General features: G+C 37.9%; 1 protein-coding gene across 2 annotated transcripts in view; it reads right to left on the reverse strand.

Annotated features, from left to right (window-relative positions):
* Positions 1-17,296, reverse strand: part of LOC148036947 (oligopeptide transporter 4-like) — a 29,777-nt gene extending 12,481 nt beyond the window's left edge. Inside the window, exons 1-6 of one of the 2 annotated variants that reach the window (XM_087675871.1) lie at positions 16,019-17,296; positions 15,517-15,614; positions 14,594-15,157; positions 14,192-14,444; positions 13,904-14,086; positions 7,272-9,214 (exon numbers count right to left, since the gene is read on the reverse strand). In XM_087675871.1, coding sequence (XP_087531997.1) covers positions 9,179-9,214; positions 13,904-14,086; positions 14,192-14,444; positions 14,594-15,157; positions 15,517-15,614; positions 16,019-16,639 — 1,755 coding nt within the window. In that variant the 5' untranslated portion in view covers positions 16,640-17,296 and the 3' untranslated portion in view covers positions 7,272-9,178. Of the gene's footprint in view, positions 1-7,271; positions 9,215-13,903; positions 14,087-14,191; positions 14,445-14,593; positions 15,158-15,516; positions 15,615-16,018 lie in introns of those variants that run through there. The other variant, XM_087675870.1, reaches the window with a different exon arrangement.
* Positions 17,297-17,918: the final 622 nt, after the last annotated feature.

Here is a 17,918-nt window from a genome sequence, read left to right on the forward strand (position 1 = left end):
CAATTTCGCTCCAACCTATACCCACAAGCAAAGCAATTTTCCGAAGAAGAAAAGCAACACTTCATGAAAGAAGGAAAGTGCTTTAAATGTGGACAAACAGGCCACATAGCGAAGCAATGTCCAAACAAGGGACAAAGCAAGGTTTCTGACAACAAGCCTAAGTCGCCAGTGAAAATCAATGCTATCAGTGATGTAGTTGCAAATACAACTCACACTCCAGAGACGCGCAAATTATTAAAAGCTTGGGGACAGTTGCAAGGTAAGCAAGCACTATTCTTGATAGATCTTGGGGTGAATGAAAATATTATTTCCTTGCAATTAGCTAAAGAGCTTGGATTAAAGAATGAAGAGATGGACACTCTGGTAGAAGTTCGCCAAGCTTTAAATGTTGATGAAGGTGACACAATGAAGACTGTGATACCCTACATTGGCAAGCTCAAGTTTCAAATTCAAGGCTACAGTGACGAAGATACCTTCTGTATCGGAGACCTTGATGGTTGCGATGTGATTCTTGGCATGCCCTGGAATCATAGAATAGATTCAACCATCTTCTCGCAGAAAAAGAAGGTAGAACTCACCAACAAAGGCAAGAAGTACAAGATCCAAGCTGGAGTTTCTGGAGACACCATACCTATGGTAAGCCATATGCAAGTCTCTACAGCAATTAAGGATTGTGTTCAATGTTGTCTGCTTTATGTCACTGATGTAAAAGATAATATGAATGCTGAAAACCAAAAGCAACTTCAGCTCTTGGAAAAGTATAAAGATTGTTTTTTGGAAGATCTTTCTTATCAGCTTCCCCCAGAAAGGCCAGAAGACCATCATATTGATATTATTCCGGGTAGTTCTCCTCCTAATATAGCGCCATACCGTGTGAGCCGTCCTCAACAAGAAGAAATCAAAAAGCAAGTCGAAGACCTACTCAACCGTGGGCTAATTAGGCCAAGTAGCTCACCATTTTGTTCACCGGTTCTTCTTGTTCAAAAGAAAGATGGCACATTCAGGATGTGCATTGATTATCGAGCCCTCAACAAAATCACCGTGAAGAATCGGTTTCATATTCCCAGAATTGACGACATTTTGGATCGTCTAGGAGGCTCAAAGGTTTTCAGCCGCATTGATTTAAAGAGTGGTTATCATCAAATTAGGGTAATACCACAAGATGTACACAAAACTGCTTTCCGCACTTTATACGGTCTTTATGAATTCTTGGTGGTTCCTTTCGGATTAACCAATGCACCAGCCACCTTTAATCGAATGATGGAGCACATCTTTAGAGAGCATCGACAATATGTCGGTACTTTCTTTGATGATATTCTTGTCTTTAGCAAGAATGAAGAGGAGCATCATCAACACTTGGAAATTGTTCTACAATTACTACAACAAAATCAACTCTTGGTAAATGGTAAAAAGAGTGAATTTTTCATGCATAAAATAAATTACCTTGGGCATGTCATCTCTTTTGAAGGGATTCAGATGGATCCTGAAAAGATCAGGATAATCCAAGAATGGCCTCATCTTCGTGATATACATGAGGTGCGATCGTTTCTTGGCTTATGTTCTTATTACCGCCACTTCATCAAGCATTTTGCACATATGGCTTCTCCACTTCATGACCTTACAAAGAAGAAGATCTCTTTCCAATGGAAGGAAAAAGAGAAGGCGGCCTTCACAAGGCTGAAAACAGCTCTTACTTCTGGACCTGTTCTTATCATTCCAGATCTGGTAAAACCATTTGTGGTGGAAGCAGATGCTTGCGGTGATTGTATTGGTGCAGTGGTAAATCAAGAAGGCCATGCCGTAGCCTTTGAAAGCCGCCGTCTAAATGATGTGGAGAAAAGGTATGACATTTATGAAAAGGAGCTCTTAGCAGTGGTTCATGCTTTAAAGATATGGAAACATTATCTTTTAGGCAATGAATTCCTTATTAAAACTGATCATCAAAGCTTGAAGTATTTCAAGACTCAAAAGCATTTGCAGGAGAAACATGCAAGATGGGAAAATTTCTTGTCTATGTTTCATTTTCAAATTATGTACACTCCAGGGAAACAAAATGTAGTTGCTAATGCACTTTCTAGAGTGCCTCGCATTGCAACTATTACAGTGGCTCATCATGAAGATTTTCAAACGATGAAGAATACTTATGATGAAGATACTGATTTTGCAGCAATTTGGTCAAATTTACAGCAAGGAGGTTCTCATCCAGATTATTCCATCAAAGATGGTTACCTTCTCATGAACAATCGCCTTTGTGTCACTCTTCCTGTTCGACAAAAGGTGCTTAAAGAAAGTCATGAACCCCCTTATGCAGGGCATAGAGGGAGGGCAGCCACTCTAAGTGCAATTGAGCGCTACTTTTATTGGCCAACATTACGAAAAGATACACATAACTTCATTGAGGCTTGTCTGGTATGCCAAAAATCCAAATATGATAGGCAGAAGATTCCAGGATTGTTGCAACCTCTTCCAGTGCCCAAAGATCCATGGGAATCTATCACAATGGATTTCATCTCAGGTATTCCAAGAACACCTCAAGGTCATGATATGATTTGGGTCATAATTGATAGATTCAGCAAACAATCACATTTTATTCCATGTCATAAAACATTGAAATCCGCACAAGCTGCAAGACTTTTCATTCAACATATCTTCAGATTACATGGTATGCCTTCTGAGATCATTTCAGATAGAGACTCCAAATTCACAAGTAACTTTTGGCGTGCTTTATTTGAGAATTTGGGAACCACTTTAAAGTTCTCCTCAGCTTTTCATCCTCAAACTGATGGCCAAACAGAGGTGATGAATCTCACTCTTTTGGATATGTTGAAAGCTTATGTTAGTGAACATAAGTCACAATGGGAGAAATATCTTCCATTATTGGAGTTTGCTTACAACAATACAGTGCACTCATCCACAGGGAAAGCTCCAAATGAAATAGTACAGGGTAAAGTGATTCCTCCTCCAATTATTTGCACTAAAGATAAGATTTTTGCTGCTGATGAGTTTGCTTCAGATTTAAAAACAACAATGGACCAAGTTCGAGCCACTATCAAAGTTGCGCAAGAGCGACAAAAGAAGCAAGCAGATAAACGAAGAAGACCTTTGGCTTTTGAAAAAGGTCAATATGTCTTGCTAAAGTTTGATAAAAGCAGGCTCAAACAAGGTTCTGGTCAAAATTCATCTTTTCCAAAGCTCTCCAGTAGATACTTTGGACCCTTCAAAGTGATTGAGAAAATAAATGAAGTTTCTTATCGACTTGAGCTTCCTACTCATTGGAAAATACACAATGCTTTTCATGTAAGTTTGCTAAAACCTTACATAGGACCAGAACCAAAGGAACCCATTACTGAAGATCCCCCAGAAGTTGAAGAAACAGAGCAACTCTTGGAACCTGAAAAGATTTTGTTTCTCAAGGATCGAACCACGAGAAGTGGCCTTGTGACACGAAAATTCTTGCTAAAATTCAAGAATCTACCCACCACAGATGCACAGTGGGTAGATGAAAAATTCATGAAGGATTACCCAAATATTCTACAACAATATCAAGAAGATTTTCAGCTGAGGACAGCTGAATAAAAGCCAGAGGGCTGTCACAACTCTATAGAAACAGAATTTGTATCCTTTTTCATTAATTTATCTATATAATGATTTATTAAATTTATTTCCTTTGCACTAATTAGATATAAAGAAAAGTGCATTGGAGCTGGCCACTGATGAGTGGTCACAGGTTATGGTGGACCCACATGGTGGGTTAGAGAAAAGATAGTTCACACTTCCACCTATATGACCCGATTGGGCGCCTGTGATTAGAACTCACGCATATCAGGGTTAGACTCGCACACAGAAAGGATTGATGCCTTGAAGTGTAGGCTAGATCCACCAGAACAGACAGTTACAATCAACAAGATGGCATGATCATGAAATGCTTGTATAATGTGCATGTGTGGGCTGAAAGCTTGAAATGCACATTTCTTTGCATAGGAAAGTCACATGAAGATTCGGATACCATTTTTGTGATGTACACGAAAAAAGCTTTCATATGATACGCATATTGGGGGGGTCCCTAAATTCTAGGAGATCCCTAAATTTTAGGAGGTCCATAAATTTTAGGAGCCTCGAATTAGCCTAAAAATGCTAGTCCTAAAAAATAGGGATGTCATTCTAAAAATAGTAAGTTCTGTACTCTGACTGTGCTTACTAAATTTGGTTGTTTCTATTCTTGACAGTGTTCAACCCAAAAAGGAAGGCCATAAAGAAGAGACAAGTGTCAAGACACTTGTCACACAAGTTTCCAAGTGTCCCACCACTTGTCACATCTCATGACATGTGGCTGGACACTTGTCTTGTGCTACTCCACTTTCCCCTTTTGTACTAGCTCTCCCCTCTCCTATAAATAAGAGCTCGTTTTTCTTCATTGAGCATCATTTTTCTTTGCTGTAAACTCATGTACAGCACCCACAGATAGCCAGAAACTGGCCCCATCCATCCCCATCATCATCCCCCACTTCTCCATTATCAAATTCCTCCATATTCCCTCTTCTATCACTGTTGTTTACAGGACAGCAAGCCTGTAAATTCATCACAACACCTCCTTCTCGAGCTCTTTCTTCCATTTTAGCTATAAGAAGCGAGCCCTATCCATGTACTGCTGATCAACGATGGAGAAAGGCTGATTTTCCCTTTTTCTTCTTTCATACTGTAAAGAAATCAATTCTTATCATTGCACAATAGATAATGCATGTGTGTTTGTACATCTTTGCATGATCTTGTGAGAGTGAGAATTACTTCTTCTCACTCTCAGGTTTATTGTAACTGAGCTCTTCCCTAAGGGACTTGGGTTGAGCAGAAATACATTCCTTCGAGGGGGATTGCCCATCTTCAACCCTCAATCTTATCTCCATTACTTTTACATTTTTATGGCTGTAATTTTGTGAGTAATTTTCATTTTCAGCTTTAAGTGTTCATTCTCTTTTCTATTAAATCTCGAAAACAAGCAAATATCATAATTGTTAAGCATACTACGTTGTTCGGGGCGTTTATAAGGTATCTGAGAATGCACTCCACTTTGCAAGACCAAAGGAAGTAAGACGGTGTGGGAAGAATAGACACATGCACAAATGGTGCCACAATGGCTATATGGGGTTCTTTAATAGGAGCCAATGTAGAAACAAAGAGAGAAGGTGGAGGTGAATAAACCCAGTCCAATCTTCTCAACCTGTTTTTGTTGTGGAGCTTTCAAAGAATCTAACAAACACACAAGGAATCTATTGTTTTTGTTGTGGAGCTACCTGAATGGAGGAGCATTCAATCAATGTAGATGGTCCACCTGAAGGGAGGGGGGGGGGGGGGGTGGAGGGAGTGTTTATGAAAAACTAAGGTTTAATGTAAAGTAAATTGTAAAAATTTCAAAAAGAAAACTTTTAAAAATTAAAGAATATTTAAAACCTTGAACATTTGAAAACTTTTAGTTATAAAAATACATCTAATTTCATTTAAAAATCCCTTCAAAATTTTGAGTTAAAGGTTTTTATATTTGCTATCAAAAATGTTTTTTGTGAACATTGAGGGGGGGGGAAGAGTTGTACCCTTTAAGGTTCAAAGATGGGTTTAACTTGTTAAATAAAAAATATGCAAAAACATACACAAACACACACACACACACATACATACATGTGTGTGTGTGTGTGTGATTTTCTCCATCGGTGGTGGCTGATGTTTTTTATACACACACACATAGATACATATATGTGTGTGTAGGTCCTTGCGCATGTCGAGACTTTGCTAGACCCTACCATTTTCCAAGTGGTGCTAGATCACAAAAGGGCCATCTGAGGAGAGATCATAATTTTTAGAGGGAAGAGACCGCCATTATGAGAGAGAAAAAGGAGAGTGAATAAAAATTTGCCACCTCATGTTAACTCTAATTGATCATCCATTTAGCACCCAATTTAGGCATACCATGTCGACTCACTTTTACCCCTAAATTTGCAAAGTTTGAGTCAAGAGGACCTAGCCACATATTCTTAATCTCTACTTCCACAACTAACGCAAGTAAATGTTACTTGGGTCTGGCATGGCTCTCAAACTTTAAAATTTGGAAAGTATTCCACAACCATTCTACCCCCATATGTGTGTGTGGGAATATATATATATACATATATATATATATATATATATATATGTATATATATATATGTATATATATATATATATACATGTATATATATATATGTATATATATATATATACATGTATATATATATATGTATATATATATATACATGTATATATATATATGTATATATATATATATATACATATATATATATATATACATATATATATACATATATATATACATATATATATATACATATATATATATATATATATGTATATATATATATATATATATATATATATATATATATATATATATATATATGTATATATATGTATATATAAAGAGAGAGAGAGAGAGAGAGGACTTATGAGTGGGATACATGGGGCTTTGTACATAAGTGCTGGTAGCAATGTGGCGAATGCAAGATCCCTCAAGACTCAAAGATCTATTAGGAAACCCAAAAATTTTGTGAGCACATGAATCTACTAAACATGTGGAATAATTGTGTAATAATAAACAATCATTGTTGGATCCTAGATGTCCATTGATTATAAAAAGGTGTGCCAATCAACAAAACCAAGCCTAATTTTTGACGGCATCATGATGTACTACATGATAGGTAATCCTTAGTCCACTATATATGTATCTCACTACATCAATCTTGGGGCAGGGAGATCAAGAGAGAGTAATGGACATCAAGAGGGAGCTAAAGAGGAAGACAAAAAATATGCGTGTTCTAGCAAGGAAAAAGAGGGATAGGGAAAGAAGAGACAAGAGAAGAAATAAATGAAAGAGAGAGGGAGATAATAGGGTAAGGGGTCGATTAAATGATAGCCCGCTATTTTGTGTGTGACAACAGCTGTGACAAACGTGCATGAGTTTAAGCATGTCTTATTGGAAGGAGCATTTGACAACTAGCAAAAGTTTCCAATGGATTAATTATCAACATAGTGTTCTCAAACTTACGTATTGTGTCTAACAAATTAACAAGCGTTTTTTTGCTAAATTATTTATCCTTCATATCATCATACTACCTATATCATAGCATAGGGACGTGGGAATTTGTTTCTTTTGGCAAGATCAATCCCTTGTAAACATGGCTTTACCAACAATGGCACAAATTTTTCTTTGTGTGGTGTTTCTGATGAGGGGGCCAATATTTGTCACTAAATTGGCCCCTGTACCCTAAAGAGAGAGAGAGAGAGAGAGAGAGAGAGAGAGAGAGAGAGAGAGGGAACAACCCCCTCCTAACATTGAAATATCCTCCTTTTTTTAAATTTCCCTTCAACGGTTACAATGTCAAAGAACCAAATGGTAAGGTCTCTTAGTAAAACCATTCATGACTCCATTGGGACTACATTGCTAAAGAACCAAATTTTCAAGCACATCAAAATATGCAATAAATCGTTGAGCTCTACTTATGAGGATCAAGCTCCTATGTCTTTATGCCCAACTGAAGAAGAGATACAAACTATGCAAGCAACTAGTGTTCAAGTCAATTGACATCAAGTTAGATCATCCAAGTTCTTCTAAATATAGGCATATAAGTATTTCCGATTCATGTCATGTAGTAAATGAACTTAGAACTTATATCCCAAGTCTAAATGAGTAGATGATATGAAGTATAGATGTCTTAATGTCCAAATTTCCAAATAATTAGAGAAACATAAACATAACCCTTGGGTCAATACCCTAGAATCTTATAAATGATAAAGAATAATATAATTACTTTTAATAAGGAAACACAACTTGGCAAACAAACATAAGGACAATACCTTAGATTCTCACAAAGGAAAAAGAATAATATGTGTACTTTTAATCAAATAATTAATTTTAAAGAAAACTCAAGAGAAGTATCATTGGCAAACAAATTTCTACACTAATAGGACTTAACTGAGGGCAAAGATAGACATAGTCTTTCAAAAAGAAACTTAAAGAAGGTTAAAAAATTAGGACTATCTTGGTCATGAAGTAGCTCATCACTAGAGGATGCTTTTGAAAGATCACTTATATTATGTAAACAAATTGTTTCTAAAAGGGTTGATTACTACATCATGGAAATTACTATTTTTTATTTTGTGCTCGTGAAATTAAGGAATTTACCTTATTGCCACGTGAGAAAATTGAATATTTAAACAAAGGATGATATCTAGATCTACCCCAAGACTAAATGTCATTTACTGTGAGTAAAGGTAAAGCTCGTCATGGTAAAGGCACAGTTAGGCTACCAAGGGTGGTATCTTAAGCCAAGAGCTAAGAAGTGAAAATAATAGCCTAATATGATGCTACTAGATCCTAGAGGTGTATTCAAAAGCCTAGAGGGTCTCTTACATGATGCAACCACACATGTTTTTAACACAATTGAGCAAGCACTACTACCTCTAAAAAGAGGTAGGAACAACCATAATAACCTATTGTTGGCTATACAAAGTCTAGCGGAGCTAGATAAAGATCTTGTTATAAAGGAAGTAAACCCAATAAAAGAAATTGTTCTTCTTCAATGTTTAATTGATTGGTCCATATGCTATGACTTAAGGATGTAACTAGTCTTGTGTAAATTACATGACATAAAAACATGGTAGAGTAAACTACATACATAATTGAATCATGTGGATACATCATATGGAAAGCGGGTGAATTTGGTCTCAAAGGTTGCATTCAATAGATTGATGGATTTGATAAGTTTGATAGCATTCCAATATTCTAGCAACTATTAGATTTTGAGAGGATTTGAGCATTATAACCTTAAACATCTCATTTTAGGGGAAACGAAGTGATGAATACGCTTGACAAGTTTAGGTAGAAATACACCAATCTCCTTAAATGAAGTGTACAATTGGTTGGCTCAATATTGTACCACCAACCCTAAGGTTACAGTGTTCGTAGGGTTTAGATGTCCTTAGGATGACATTGAGAAGTTTAGGAAACCTCATGCTCAATCTAAGGGTTGAGAACTTGATCTTTGGCTGTTGTAATCTAGACTTGAAGATCATTCAAGCAGCTAGGTTTGTACATTGTATGGGGTCCAAATAGTGCCACTTATTGTTCGAACAACTATGCGAGTACCTTAGAGCCCCATCGTGCTAGCATCTACAAGGCCAACAAGGGAATAGGTGAGGGTTATCCCACCCCCATAAACATAGTGGTTGCACCATAGGTGCTATCATTTGCATGTGATATCCTAACTTTAATTTCAATCTTCCCGACTTCTCACAAAAAGGACTTGAAAAACCTTAAAAATTTTAAATAGAGAAGATCTCGAGCAAAAAGACCTGAGGATCATAACCCGACATTTTCTTAGATTGACAAGGACTATAGCCACTTATCACGGAAGTTATCGCGTGAATGAGAGTTATGAGCCATATTAATCATTAGTGTCAGTGTCTATAGTATGAATGGTCCAAAAATACTAGATTTTTGGACAAAAGTAGCATATTTTTAATATATTGGATATTATTTATTGTAAATATCTTAAAAAGCTATGGAAACTTCTAGAACAAGGTATCATGTAAAAAAAACAAGTAGCTTTTTCAGGCAATTTTGAAAAATTAATGCAAAAAGAAGGATTGGCGGAATCGTACGCGTTGCGATCGCAATTTACAGGTAGCAAATAGCACTCCGAACAGAGAGAAATGATCTGGAAGAAGTATTACCAAGGAATAGCTCAAACAGCACGTTACATTGTGTGTCTAGTAACTGTCAAGAAACGCTAGTGAGAAAGCTACTCATTGGCATATCAAGTTAAAAAGCCACATAAAATTTGCAACACACACTCTAGTGATCAATCAAATCCTTTCGAGAACCTTGACCCCACTAGTGCTCGATTAGCACCCCTATGGATGCGAGTAGGGAAAGGCTAGATTGAAGATAGCCTTGCTCCCCCCTAGATTACTAAGTGTGACTCCAAGGTTAGTAGAGAGAGTGGCATTTGACTCTCCTCACAAACCCTAGGTGTGACTGGGCTCTTACAATATCAATTAGGTGGTTAGCTACTTGTGATCATTCTTTAATTAAAAAGTATTGGCTGTTGACTTGTAATCAACTATAGCCTATGTAAAAAGTAATAACCCTTACATGATATCACACCATGATGTGACAAGAGCAAGAAAAGCTTTAAATATCCATGGATCCATGGTCCTAGATTTGGTTGGAGTAATGCAATGTCTTGGGATGTGCAATCTCCCAATGAATATTATGAATGATATAGCAACAAGGTAATAATGGTTTTAGTCACAATATTGATCTAATCTTCATAGTCACGTTACATGGCCATACTAGGCATAGTGATGTCCACTTCAACATGCATCTTACTACTATATTATTTTGGTTGTAGGTTCGGAAAGCCCCGAGTCTCCAAAGGGCTTCATAAACCTATCCCCTTACCAAACCTCCCCTTTTTAATGTTTATACATATATATATCTCACATGGATTAAACTATTTAACTTAATTTTTTCTCTCTTTTTTCTTTTTTTCTTAGTAATTAAATATTTTTAAAATATTTTTAAAAATATTTTTAAATAAACGTTTTTAAATGATTTTTTAAATTTAATATTTTTTAAACATAGTTTTTCACATACTTTGAGAGAGAGAGAGAGAGAGAGAGAGAGAGAGAGAGAAGGGAAGAGAAAAGGAAAAGAAAAGAGAAGAGAGAATTATAGAGAGAGAAAGAGAGAAAAGATAAAATTTAAAAGAGAGAATTAAAAATAGGAAGAGGAGAGAGATAAAGAGAAAAAAAAAGAGAAGAGAGAGAGAAGAAGAAAAGGGGAGATAGAGAAAAACAAAGACAAAACGTAGGAGAGAGAAAGAGAAGAAAAAGAGAGAATATAAACATGGAGAGAATTAGAGAGAGAGAGAAGATAAAATTTTAAAAAAAGAGTAAATAAAAAAAGAGAGAAAAAAAATGAAGAGAATAAGAGAGAGAGAGAGAGAGAAGAATAATAATAATAATAATAACAAGAAAAAAGAGGGAGAGAAGGAAAAGAGAGGAGATAGATAGAGAAGATAAGCGATGGATGAGAGAGAGAGAGAGAGAAGATAAGCGAGAGAAAATGAGAGAGAGTTTTATGTTTACTGAGAGAGAACAAGGAAATCAAAGAATATGAACTAAAATAAAAGACAAAGAGAGAGGGAAGAAGGGGAGGGAGAGAAGAAGAGTAAGAAAAAAAGAGAGAGAGGAGGGGGCAACATAGAGAAAAAAAAAATTTTAAAAAAAGAAAAAGAGAATTTAAATCTTTTTAAAAATCTTCTCTCCCTTTTTATTAAATATTTTTTAAAGATTTTTAATTTAAAATTTTTTAACATAGTTTTTTACATACTTTAAGAAAAAAAGAATGGAGAGAGAAGAAGAGGAGAGAGAGAGAGAGAGAGAGAGAATAAAAAAAGAAAAAAAGATAGGAGAGACAAAGAAGGAAAAAATAAGAGAGAGGAGGAAGAAGAAAAGGGAAGAGAAAAAAAAGAGAAGAAAAAAGAAGAAGAAGAAAGAATATGAACACAAAGAGAACTATAGAGAGAGAAAATATTAAATTTAAAAGAAAAAGAGAGAATAAAAAAGGAAAAAAGAAGAGAGAAAAAGAGAAGGATAAGAGGAGAGAGGGGGGAGAAAAAAAAGAGGGCAAATAGAGAAGAAAATGAGAGAGAGAGAGAGAGAGAAGAAGAGAGAGAATATGTATATTATCATTTAGTATTTTATAAATATAACATCCATTACGAAAAAAAGAATATGTATACACAAAGAGAGGAAATATAAAATTTAAAAGAGAAAAGAAAAGAATTTAAAGAGAATGAAGAGAGAGAGAGAGAATGAGAATATAGAAAAAAAAGAAAAAAGAGAGGGAGAGAAAAAGAAAGAATATAGAGAGAAGGGGAAGAGAGAGAGAAGAAAAGTGGAAAGAGAGAGGGGAGAGAAAAAGAAGAGAATATAGAGAGAAGGGGAAGAGAGAGAGAAAGAAGAGAAAATTTTGTGTTTGATGAGAGAGATAGAGGGGGGAGGGAGAACAAGGAGATAAGAGAAAATAAACTATAGTAAAAGGTAGAGAGAGGGGAGGGAAGGGAGAGAGAGGAGAAGAAGAAGAAGAAGAAGAGAGAGGGGAAACATAGAGAGAATTATAGGGAGGAAAGATAAAATTTAAAAGAAAGAAAATTAAAAAAAGAGGAGAGAGAGAGGGAAGGAAAAGAGAGGGGAGAGGAAGGAGAAAAAAACGGGAGAGAGAGAGAGAGGAAGAAGAAAAAAGAGAAAATATGAACAAAGAGAGAATTATAAACAAAGGAAATATAAAATTTAAAAGAGAACGAAAAGAACTTTTTTTTAGGGAGAATGAAGAGAGAAAAAGAGAAGGAGAAGAAGAAAAAAAGAGAGAAGGAAAAGAGAGGAGTGGGGAGAAGAAAAGGTTAACCCCTGCGCAAGAGCCTTTAGTAGTGGTTGCTATTAAACATGCTAGTATTTCACGGGGGGAGAGAGAGAAGAAAAGCACGGAGAATAATTTTACATTAGAAGGGAGAGAGAGAGAGAGACTATTGGAGCACTCGTCAATTGAGCACCCTTCCTTTTGGTACTCGTGGATTGAGCTGAGCACCCTTCCTTTTGGTGTGTCTCCTCCCCTGTTTTGGTTGCAAAGCTTTGAAGCAGCAATATCTTGTGTAGCAAAAACTGGTAAGCTTCACTAATCCCTCGCTAACTGGACAATCTATTATCTCATACAAAGCTCTGCCGCAGCATCTTGTGCAGCAATAACTGGTGAGTTTCACTAATCCCTCAGCAGCTTGTGCAGCAATAACTGGTAAGCTTCATTAATCCCTCGCTAAGGAAGAGCTCACGTGCACGGAACACTAGTTATTATAATACTATGCAAGACTCGGCAATCGCATGTAAAGCTCTGCGGCAGTATCTTGTGCAGCAATAACTGGTAAGCTTCACTAATCCCTCGCTTAGGAGGAGCTTTTGCTCTTGTTTACAAGTGAAATCCAAGCGAAAGGGTCTATTTTGCCTTCCTTTGTTTGTTTTCTTGCGGGGGGGGGGGGGGGGGTGTGCGGGTATGTGGATGGTCTTGCATCTCAGTCACAAATGACAGATATGTAAGCCTCGGGGCAGGTGACAGCCGTATCATTATGTGGTAGCAGCTTCCTGAGATTGATCTTTGCAATAAGACTAGTCATTCTCTGTCTGCAAACAGCATCCTGATGCTTCAAAGCTGGTCAATGATATCAGCGGTGAGACTTCCTTTTAACCCATAATTGCTTACATGATGTAGCACTCCATGTAAGGCTTCAAAGTCTCTGCCATATATGCAAATTTCAACCTTGCTCTTGATTTCTGGGCTGTAGACCAAACCATGCATTGTGGCTATCAGGGAAGCAGACAAGGAGCCCAGCCAAACGGTAAGATGCGCACTCATGACGTGGTTTATTAAGTGTTCTAGGGCTTCAGTCATGTATTATAGGTCAGGTTGAAATTGAATTTGCTTATGCCTTTGCAAGACCATGATATAAGGGCTGTAAGGGATATTAAAGCTTGACTAAAGCTTTAAGCTAGCCACTAGGCCATTAAGCATGTTTCTCTGGAACACCTCGTCCTAGCTTCCTTTGTTTTTGGCCATTGCTTTCCTAATTCCTTGTTACTTGCAAGTCTAATGGTGGCATGATATCCTAATCATAGTCCCTAGGTTTTAAGAACTCCATTCCCATGCAAAATCTCAAGTCTAGTAAGAAAGATTCATGACAGACACCATCAATTCACATTCCCTTGCAGGCCGTGCAGGGAGATACGCTGGTTAGAATAAAACCTGAACCATGAACATCGATCGTGGAGGAATTTTCATGTAGTGCCCAAGTTTGAAGTCCGACAGAAAAGCAATTGCTTGGCTCATACTCATGTAACCATACACCTTAAAGCAAACATTTGCAAGTGGCCTTCCAGGTAAAATGTAGCCCATAATGTATTCAGTAATAACATTCAAGCCTGGAGTCTGCAAAGACACAGTCACCATTGTTCGATCAATCCATGTGCTTGAAATCTAGTGCACAAGTTTGAAGATAGAAAACAAAAGCAATGTAGTCTGTGGTAGATGTACCTGATTTGTTGTTGCAGAGATGATGCCTATTGGCAGAGTAAATCCTGCTGCAAGTGCACATGCTAGTAGTAAACCCCACCATGGCAGCTGAACTTGCTCTTTGAAGGCCTCACAAACCACCAGAGACAGCCCAACCGAGCCAAAGAGCAGTATGCCCCACCACCATTGGGGTATATCGTCATAGTTCTTCATCAGCCTTGTGTGAACGTCCATTGGAGCTTTCATTGCAGCTACACTGCGTTGCCATATTTCCCTGTCAAAAACCAAGGCTATTATGTATGATGTGAAGTGTGTCACACTGTCAACAATGTATCAAAACTCCAGAAATCAGATTTAAAAAATCAGGATACCTACTGGATGAATGCTAAAAGAGCTTACAGAATTTAGCACACAGGTACATACTTGCTATAGAAGCATAGAACATGTGTGAGAGTTGCTGCGATCGTTGCAAAAGAAAGTCCATATACCAAAGCAAACACAAGGCTCAAATGGATTTGCCCTTGCTGCTCATATGCTGTAACATTCAAAGTAAAGTCTGGTTTTAAAATTTTGTGAATGTCATAGATGCTTCCATTGGCTGTAAACAAACGTGACGAAAATATAGGAAATGTCTTTGCATTGTACATATCACTCCAGTATGCTGCTGGAAGTATCACATAGATAAAGAGGAAAAATCCAACACCAATATTGAGTATTGCAAAGAATGGAGAGACCAATGGGCTGAGAAGGAATGATGAGATGCCCGCCCAGTCAAAACTGAAAGCACCCACACCAAGCCCTTTGAGGCCTGAGCCGATCTGTTGAGCTGTGATCGAGTGTGGAAACACCCAGCACAACCAAGAAAAGCATGTGAGGGTGCTGAACATATAGCCTGGCACTGCATAGTATGCAAAGCTTGCAATCATGAATATCAAGAAGAACCGGCCTCTCGGAAGGCCCTTGGATGTATCCTTCTCATGCATTGTTCTGCAGTAAATTCCATTAAACCGAGTCATTTAAATCAATCTTTAAGTTTTTGGAGAATCTATCTTTAGATTTAACTCTCACATATTGTACTATGGAAAATATTTGTGTCATGTCAGGGTCTTAGACTTGTTCTCATATTTTAAATCAACCTTTAAGTTTTTGGCGAATCTATCTTTAGATTTAACTCTCACATACTGTACTATGGAAAAGATTTGTGTCATGACAGGGTCTTAGACTTGTTCTCATATTTAGGTATGTTGCAGGTCAGTTACATGTGGTTATTACCACCTATGACTAAGAATTATAGTTGTTTACTGATATAGTCCAAAAACAACATTGCAAGTAATGCATGAAATTACCTGAATAATGAAACCTGAACAAGTGTACTTGGCCACCACATCTGAGCTGGGTTGACCAGATAGCTCCTGAAAAGGCCTGCCCATCCGTATCCCAACACCTGAAATTCGACAATTGTTTAGACAGGCAATAGGCTCAATACAGTAATATCTATAATATAGATCGGTTTGAACATTGTAACATGTCGAGTACACATCAAGGTTAGCTGGTGTTTACCAAGACATGAAAACTTTATCAGAAGACAAACATCTAAAGTGTTTCAGCATAATAGTGCCAGTCAAATAAGCAATTATTGCACTTAGATGAAATTCTTGAAAAGACAAACATCTATATAGCGATTTCTTCATAATTGTGCTAATAAAATAAGCAAATTGCATGGAAGCTGCATAATTTCCACAATTAATTATATTACTTATATCCAATGTGATCACCGATATGGGCCTGCACAGGTTGTAGAACAAGTGGGTACTTTCCATGCCAGAGGGCAAAGAGAGTGAATGCTACCTGTGTAGTCAAGATGATGAGCAAGCCTGTCCAGAAGGAGATGCTTCTCCCGTAGAAGGCCTTGACTATGTTGATAATGCCCACTGCATATGCATTGCCGTTACCAAAAGCACTGCCGGCATTGGCAAAGATAGTGATGAGGACATGCTCCTTGACATTGAAGGGCCCAGGGTTGAGGGAGAACTCCTGTCTAAGGAAGGGTATCTTGAAGGCTTGGGTTGGCAAGGCATAGGCCATGAACTGTCCAATTGGCAGAGCAGTGATCTGCACAGTGATGAGGGTGATGATGAGGGGCTCTGTGCGGTAGGAGAAGAACTGGTTGAGGAAAGAGAGAAGCACACACGAGAGCAAGCCGATGGTCCACATTCTGAAGGTCCATACTGGAAGAGAGGGGTCATCAGTGGTGGCTACTGTGAGGGCAACTTGCTCAATGGGAGACTGATCATCATTGGCATGATGATCAAGTGGTCTCTGAGTTGGAATGGTGGTATTTGTGGTGCCACCGTCAGCATGACAAAGTGCACTGCTCTGATCAGTGGCGGCATGTCCATCAGGAGCATCAAGTGCTTTCATTTGATCAGTGGTGGCATGTTCAGCATGTGAGCTCGGATTGCTGCTCATGGTGGGGGGTAATTGGGACTAAAACACACACACACACACACACACACACACTCTCTCTCTCTCTCTCTCTCTCTCAGATACAGACACTCTCCTTGTCTCTACACTCACTGATCACTCACAATTACATACAGAAACGCACTCTACCTCTCTCTACACGCGCACACACACACTCACCCACTCACACTTACATACAGACACACACACTCTCCCTCTCTCTACACGCACACATGCTCGCTCGGTCACTCACGGGGAAACACGCTCTCTCTTTTTAAAGACTCACAGACGGCGCACGGGTGGGGATGCAAAACCAAAAGTCTCTCTACCGAAGCGCTTTCTTCCAATAAAGCAAGCAGGCAGATGGAGGATTTGGCCGGCACAACGGGCTCCACTGGCAAGCGAATGACAAGATTATTGGTTAGCTTTCTGTCTTTTCTTGTGTTATGAGAACGTTGCAAACGAAGAACCACAGCTTGCTCTGTAGTACTGCTGAGTACTGGTGCGACTTCTTAATTGCCATCTCTCTTCGATTGTATCGACTTACTATTTCCTCCAATTACTGATGGGAGAAACATCTCTTGTCTTCCTTATGAGGACCTAAGGAGAGAAGCATTTCTTGTCTTTGTTATGAGAACACTCCAAATGGAACACCACTACAAGTCCAAATTTGTTCGGTGGCACTTATTACTAAGTGAGAGTTCTAAAGGATCTTAATTCTTGTATTACCATCTTATCTTTTGATTTATGGATTTAAAATTTGTTCAATTATAATGACTTTTAAGAGATGTTTATATTCTAAGGGATAGCTATACATTCAACATCACACCCTGTAAATTGTCTTGTCACTTTTGAGACCTTGCATTGTGGTAGAAAAGATTGATTTTAAAACAGAGTGAGTGAGTGAGTGAGTGAGAGTGAGAGAGAGAGTGTGTGTGTGTGTGTGAGCTCACACCTATGTGTGTGCATGTGTGTTACAATTGGAAGTGGAGCCTTCCAAACTTTTTGGAAGTCCATCCCTTCACACCGCATGATGTCATGAACCACATTCACACCAAGTGTAAGGTTAACATTAGGGAAAATGTTGGCATTACTTACAAGTCTTTTGTGGTTCAAAAATGGTATGTGTGTCTACATGAGGGTCTATCCATGTTTCCAATCAACATTCTCACTTTTGCCTTGATCACTCAATTTTCATTATTCGGTCTCTGATCCCTTCTAAACGAATTATTATGCTAGGTAGAATCGACAATGAAATGGTGATAAAGTTTGTTGAAGGGCATTC

The sequence above is a fragment of the Lygodium microphyllum genome, chromosome 4 (genome assembly GCF_053477565.2).
Source record: "Lygodium microphyllum isolate KBCC chromosome 4, Lygodium_microphyllum_v1.1.10, whole genome shotgun sequence".
Lineage (NCBI taxonomy): Eukaryota > Viridiplantae > Streptophyta > Polypodiopsida > Schizaeales > Lygodiaceae > Lygodium > Lygodium microphyllum.